This window comes from Macadamia integrifolia, chromosome 2 (assembly GCF_013358625.1).
Source record: "Macadamia integrifolia cultivar HAES 741 chromosome 2, SCU_Mint_v3, whole genome shotgun sequence".
Taxonomy (NCBI): Eukaryota; Viridiplantae; Streptophyta; class Magnoliopsida; order Proteales; family Proteaceae; genus Macadamia; species Macadamia integrifolia.
This window is the reverse complement of record NC_056558.1, coordinates 41,989,017-41,996,255: the sequence shown is the minus strand read 5'-3', so window position 1 is coordinate 41,996,255 and position 7,239 is coordinate 41,989,017. Positions and strand designations below refer to the sequence as shown.

The 7,239-nt window shown below is 40.8% G+C and overlaps 1 protein-coding gene across 2 annotated transcripts in view; it reads left to right on the top strand.

Moving 5' to 3' along the window:
- The first annotated feature begins 4,330 nt into the window (after nt 1-4,330).
- LOC122066017 (guanine nucleotide-binding protein subunit gamma 3) overlaps nt 4,331-7,239 on the top strand; it is a 4,289-nt gene continuing 1,380 nt past the window's right edge. The window contains exons 1-5 of one of the 2 annotated variants that reach the window (XM_042629846.1): nt 4,331-4,622; nt 4,857-5,022; nt 5,945-5,997; nt 6,160-6,204; nt 6,291-6,335. In XM_042629846.1, coding sequence (XP_042485780.1) covers nt 4,882-5,022; nt 5,945-5,997; nt 6,160-6,204; nt 6,291-6,335 — 284 coding nt within the window. In that variant the 5' untranslated portion in view covers nt 4,331-4,622; nt 4,857-4,881. Of the gene's footprint in view, nt 5,023-5,944; nt 5,998-6,159; nt 6,205-6,290; nt 6,336-7,239 lie in introns of both variants that reach the window. The other variant, XM_042629840.1, reaches the window with a different exon arrangement.

The window sequence follows — 7,239 nt, the reverse complement described above, 5'->3', positions numbered from 1 at the left end:
TGGGAGTTCGGCCAAAGCCGAACGGACCTGACCGAGGGTCCCTCCTTCGGTTGGGAGTTCGGCCAAGGCCGAACGGACCTGACCGAAGGTCCCTCCTTCGGTTGGGAGTTCGGCCATAGCCGAACGGACCTGACCGAGGGTCCCTCCTTCGGTTGGGAGTTCGGCCATAGCCGAACGGACCTGACCGAGGGTCCCTCCTTCGGTTGGGAGTTCAACCAAAGCCGAACGGACCTGACCGAAGGTCCCTCCTTCGGTTGGGAGTTCGGCCAAAGCCGAACGGACCTGACCGAAGGTCTCTCCTTCGGTTGGGAGTTCAGGCAAAGCCGAACAGACCTGACCGAGGGTCTGTCCTTCGGTTGGGAGCTCGGCCAGAGACGAACGAAACTGGCCAAAGGTCCCTCCCTCGGCAGGGGGCTCGGTAGAGCCGAATGGTGCTGACCAATCGGCAGGGGGCTCAGCAAAGTCGATCCGAAGCGTGTCAAAGGTCCCTCTCGATCGACCCCAAACCTTGGACACTGGTAATGCCAAGGCCGAAGGAACAAGTCAACCAAAGAAGATGGTTACTCCCACAGGAAGAAGCTCCTAGTGGAAGTAAGGGGGCTCCTGATATAGCCAAAATAACCCCTCGGTGGGGGCCATGACACGTGTCGCCTCTGAGACACGTGTCCACCGCCAGACGAAGGGTCCAAGAGACCACTCACAGTCGAGCACGCGCAATCACCGAGGCACGCCCGCAGAATCATGCGGGATCACGTCGTCTGCATGGGGGGAATATTCCCCCCAGAAGGTTGGACGTATTCGAGTAGGACTCTAAGAAGGCCGAAGGGGAAAAAACCCTAAGGCCAAAGAGCTATATAAGAAGGCACGGAAGAAAGGGGAAGGTAAGCTCTAACACCCTCACCATTACTCCCTTATTGAACTGTGCGGCCGACCCTGACTTGAGCGTCGGAGGACTAACCCCGGACAAAGTTCCGGGCCTCCGTCGTCTGTGTTTGTGTAGGTTGGACTAGCGGGGTTTTTGGCAGCAACAAGCACTTACCACAACCCTAATTTTTAAACTTCTATTTTGTCATTGGACAAATTCTATTTGGGTTAAAAAAAATTATGTGAGTAGAAATCTTGAGATCTACTTGTCTGACATTGGTTCGCATCAATTCTATCATGTTAGTTAATCAAGATGGACCATTAATTATAATAAGTTACACCCAAAGATGGATTGATATTTTTTTTAGGGTGAGGTGAGAGAGCTTTTAAACTAACGAGAAGATTAGCTAAAAGAAATCACTATATCCTATTCTGTTCGGTTTATGTGATTAGGTGGGTGTCTAAAGTAAAGCTAACTACCTTGCCTAACCTACAGTGGAAAACAAAAGAAAAGTGTTCAAAGGGAGAGCCACACAATTCAACAGAGAAAAAGGAAAAGTGGAAAGAGAACCATTTAGAGAGAGAGATTGATTATGGACCAAGTTTTCCTAAGGTCATGGATCTATTCACTGTGGTTCATCACGACCTAATACCATTAGGGGAGAGAAAGGTGGGGAGTGATGGACCATTCCATCATTCAGCCACTGATGAAGGAAAACGTTGTCCTTTATTGTAAAACCTTAGAAAAAGTTAAGCAAGTCTTCACCTAAAACCAAAAGAGTCCGCCGGTTGAAAAGCTTGGGCTATACGGTCAGGCATATTGTGGGAAATAAGATTCAGATTCCTCTCTTTCAAATTGAATTTGATAATGCATCTCTTGTTGAATTTCTGAACTCGTCATTTCTTTCTCCACCTATTAGCATGGCTAACTTCGTGGTTGACATTCAGTTTCTTGTATCTAATTTTCAAAGCTGTTCATTTTCTTGTATTTCTAGAGAACGAATTCTATTGCTCATTCTCTAGCTTGGATGGTTCTTTTTTCCGAGGTAAAGATCCCTTGCCAACTCGACTATCCCCTTGAGATTTGTAATCAAGATGTTGAGTGCTACACATGCTCTCTTTATCATCGTTCTACCTCACCATCCCTGGCTCAATACTGGAATCATTTTTTTGTTTTTTTATACATAAAATCATACTCGAATCTAAGAGGTGCAAGCTTGGCCCCAAAAACATAAGCTCACCCTAGGCTGGCTTAATTTTTCGACCTATGTGTAAGATGGATTGTGCTAGGGTTTAGAAATCCCCAAAGTTAGATTTGAATGGACTGGATTAGGGATTGCGGCACTGGCCAACCCATACTAGTCCAACCCTAATCCCGAACCAAACCAGCATGACCCAAGGTCGGGCTAAGCTAGAAGTGGGAAATCTCCGTCCAAGGTTGGGCCAAAGTTTTCCAAAACTCAGACCAGTCCGCTTGATTAGCACACTTGTTGGAAACCCAAAAATACAAGTGGAAAAAACTTGAACGGATTTTTTTTTTTCTCTAAACAACATCAGACGCTGAAGTTGGTATATGCTAGACGATCTCACACTCGAATCATTGGTAAATTTTAACTTAGAATGAACATTTATAAACTTAGATTTCAGATCTGGATTGGTTTCCGTTGATTATGATTCATGAGAAATCAGTCAGAATCAACCCAAATTTGCCGAAACCCTAGATTTTTTGAATGGGATCGAAATCTAGATCCATCAGAACCAAGATTGACCTTGGCTAATTTAATTTCGATTCGATTTCCATTTTTTAAATCATAGAGTGAAAATGGTTCTTCAAATAACAAGGAAGCATTTTGCATTTGTAGATTCATTTCCTTCAACGTATTTTTGTAATTTTATAAAATTAAAGTTTGAACCAATATCCTTGTAAGTTCATATTTCCAACAAGGTCCTATGAAATACATCTTCCTTCATAGCCCTAATATCTACCATTCGACCAAATACTTATATATCAAGTTTTAGTCAAGATAGGGTCCAATTACAAAATAAAGTTCTAAAAATATTTTTTCATAAAAAGTGAAGGGAGAAAGAACGCTACCCACTTGAGTTTCCCCCACACCTAGACATATCAGGATGCAGAAAGATCATGATACCCACGCCACACCATGCCCTGAAGATGCTCTTATACTCCCTCCCATTAGTATGTGCATTGATATGCACGTATGCCAATAGAGTAGTATTATTTCCATTTGAAAACGCAGCTCCTACGGCCAATGAGAACATCCATGGAAGCAAGGTCCAACTTCTCTTCAAATGGCTGATTCCAAGTTAGGGATCAAGTGGTTAGAAGAATCTGAACACGTACTCCAACACACAGGCTTCCGTCCTCAGTCCTTTACGTTGTTGTTGGGGAAGAACTTTTTATTGAAAAGCATCCAAAGGGATGAGATTTTTAACTTTCATGAAGGGTAGATCAGTCATTTTATAGAGGATATTATTGTTCCTTTCTCAATTGGGGTCATGGGTGGGTCCCATCCACGGCCTGTTTAACTGTTATCTGAGGTCCTTATTGGTTTATAGGGGTCTTATCTTTAGAGACTAATGGAGATGGGCCCCACATCCTGGCAAAACAAATAGTGCATAAGAGTCTGTATCACGCAAAAAAGAGAGAGAGAGAGAGAGAGAGAGAGAGAGAGAGATTTTGAATGAGTGAATGAATGAGTGATTGAGTGAGAGACAACCATCTAAGAATCATTGCTTTTGGTTCTTGGCTACAGTCTACAGTCTACAGTCTACACCACCTTACACCTTACATTATCTCGTGGTTTATTGTGTAGGATTCGCAGTCTGGATCCGCAGTTTGACATGTCATCATCTACTTTGCCGCGTTCTACTGCCATTTTTAAGGAAATATTACCTATTTTACCTTTTTTCTGTTTTTACTTTTACATCCCTTTTCTTTTTTTGCACTTTTTACATCTCGTTGGGGTACTGAAGCGTTAAGGTATTGTCTATTCATAAGATTCATATGAGTCATGAGACCATATAACGTATTTGTACTTAGAGCTCTCATTTCTTTTACTACGCTTTTCTATTTACCATCTTGTCCCTTCTCAGTAAAAAAATATTAAATAACAACCTTATTAAATGAGAAAAATGAAATACTTTATATTATTTGACTGCTTTTGATAACGTTAAACCTATGAGTCCGAAGGTTTACCCCATAAACGTGTCAGGTTTGATCAATCCTGAGTTCCTGACCCTATTCCAAGATTGTGGACCATGTTAATCGGCCGATACGATACAAAAACCCGGCACCTAAAACATGATTGGCAATCAATCGTAATGAAAGCCAGAAGGGTTTGTTTGTAATTTTATGAGAAGTAAAAAAAAAAAAAAAAAAAAAACAGAGAGCATTAAACTCCAAAACCCCAAAAATGCCGTTTCCTCTTTCCCACCCGTCACGTGCGGTCTGAAGTACGGCGTCGTGCTTTTCGCCCATCTTCTGCAACCACGACGCCACAGAGCATAGAGCACAGTGTGCAGAGAGAGGAGAGAGAGAGAGAGAGAGAAGACATCAAACTCTGACTCCAATTTGCATATCATCTCGGGATGGCTCCTCACAGACATTTGCAGGCTTTCCTGAGGCCGAAGTTCTCTCTATGAAAAATAGAGGAGATGCGAAGCAGAACAGCTTTCTCTTCTGCAGTAATGGGCGGTGCTGACGAAGCCTATTATAGGGCTTTCTTCCTCACTCATCAGTCTCTGCGTTTTCCTTTTGCCTGTTCACTGCTTCTACATTTACATTTCCAAACCGCATTTAATTGAGAATGCATTCATACGTTTCGGCTGCAATTTCATAGCTTGCAGTACTCTCATTATTTCTTCTGTCCTGCATTTGGTGTTGCATTCATTACCTAAACCCTAATTTCCTTTCCACTCGTATTTTCTTGGCTCTCTTGTTAGCCGGTTCGATAATTCGGTCTCACTCACAGGTAAAGATTATCCGAAGTCCTATCAATGGCTGCTCCAAATACTTCCTCTGTTCCTTCTCTGCCGCTGCCTTGTCCTAAGTCGCCTCCCTTGTATCCGGATTTGTACGGGAAGCGTCGGGAGTTGTTGAAGGTTCAGATGATTGAAAGAGAGATTGGTTTTCTGGAGGTGAGCTCTTCTATATTGACTCTGTTTGATGATTCTCTTGTTCTTTCTAATCTTCATCTGACTGAATAGTAAATTTAAGTCCATATTAATAATGAGATTGGCTGATAATTAGTACTGGAAGAAGAATTGTGGAAGAAACTTCTCTGTTCATAGGAAATTAATCCTCTCGCACTCTTCTCCTTTCCGCATTTTCGCATAAGGTTGATCTCCAATCAAAACCATTCCCGTTTTCCCCTGAAAATTACTACTTTCATTATGGTGGCAAGTAAGCATGAAATCTACCCTTGTGTGATTATCAGCTAACTTCTAGCATAGACTTGACTGACGAATTTATACAAATATTTGCTGAATCACATCTCTTGTACAAGTTTCCCACGTGCTAAGTTTTGTTCGTATCTCTCTGGCTGACTACTTTTATATTTTATTCACTTCCCTTCTGGTTTGTTTTATCGTCTTCCCTGAACCCTATGTAAGGATCATGGGCAGTTAGTTCCAAAAATTGAAGAAATTTTGCATTTTGATCGAAATGTGGCACCCCTTCGTTCCTGTGGCTCACTAAGATGGATCCTGCATAGGACATATCTTAGGCCATAAAGAAACCTTAGAAGTTGATTCTAATCATCTTTAGACGATCACACAAAAAATTGTTGGGCAATGTTGAACAGGGCAAACGGTTAGATATTTCATGTAGAATGAGTTGATCAGGTCGATGTTTTCTATTGTTCGCTCTGTGGCAATGACTGAGTGAAATTAGCAAGTTCCATTTGGATATGATGATAATGATCTCATCAGGTTTTGCTGTCATTCCGAGCAATGGTATAAGGTGGGCCTGCTGAAAAGTGCCAGAGTTAAAGACAAATGCTTCTCCTTTTTAAATATTGTGAACCACAACTAAAATCTCATATAATTTAATTGCAAACAGGAGGAGTTAAAGTCTCTTGAAAGTCTTCAACCTGCCTCCAGACACTGCAAAGAGTATGCATGTTCCAACCCCTCTCCCTTTTCATTCCTTTGTATTATACTGGTTTCCTGTATTTGGCCTGTGGAAGGGAATTGATCTTCATTCGTTGCACTTACCTTTGATTTATGCACATACTCTATTGATCTGTAATTGACTGTAGGCGATTATTTTGGCAGGGTTGACGAATTTGTAGGGGCTAAGTCGGACCCCTTAATTCCTGTGTATGATTCTTTGGTATTAGCCTTTTTTCATTAAAATTTATAATGCGTTCAAACTTTCACAGTTTTCTGTTTTCCTTTTTAAGCAGAGATCGAAAGATTCGTAGATCCCATTGCCTCTGGAAGTGGCTCTGGTACTTCTTCTTGACCTTTTGTAGTGTTTATGTTCTGTGTACTTTGGACTATTCAGCATCGTGTGGTTACATTTTCAAGTTTGAACATCAATAAGGAATAATATTTATAATAAAACAGAGCAAAGAAAGAAGATAGCTTTTAAAAAGATAAGCATGGGGACAGAATAACTGGGAGAAAAATGCATCTAGTTAAATATACATTCTATGTTAAGAATTTTCTTCGGATAGAAACATGAAGCACTCTCGTCTGTTTGGATGAGATTTTTTGATGCCTAATGAAAGAGAATTTCAACATATAATTAAAATTTGTATATAACAATTTAGATATATTTAATCTCTGAGAAATCACTTTTTTGGGCTTATGCAAACCACATCATCTTTGCTTAGAAAGAATGCATTTGTATCCTTATTTTCCCTTGTTTTATTTAATATCAAGAATTTAAGTTCACATTATTGTTTTAAGCTTCATTCATTTTTGTTTTATGCTTCAGTGCAATTTTTTGTGGTTTCTATGGCTTACATTCTCCTGCTTGTTGAGATGTTTATGTTGTCTGTCAGAAGTATTGCACTAGTGAAACAATAAATTTTTTGATAGTGTGGCCTGGAAGATTCAAGATTTAAAAGGGATGAGATCTGTATGAAGTATGCTTTATATTAAGTAATGGATTATAATGTATGTCAGGCATGAAAACTTCTGGTCTGACCAGCCAATATTTCCAACTATGACAAGCTTTGGATTGCATCTTGAGCACGTGGCTCTTACCCTTACTGATCAAACTGCTCAAATCCTTGACTTTGCTAACAAAAATGCTAACCAGAAAGCTGACCCCTTGCCACCTAAATGTATTTTGGAATTGAAGACTCATTCCATATAGTCACTAATGCATCATTTCTTTACCCCCCC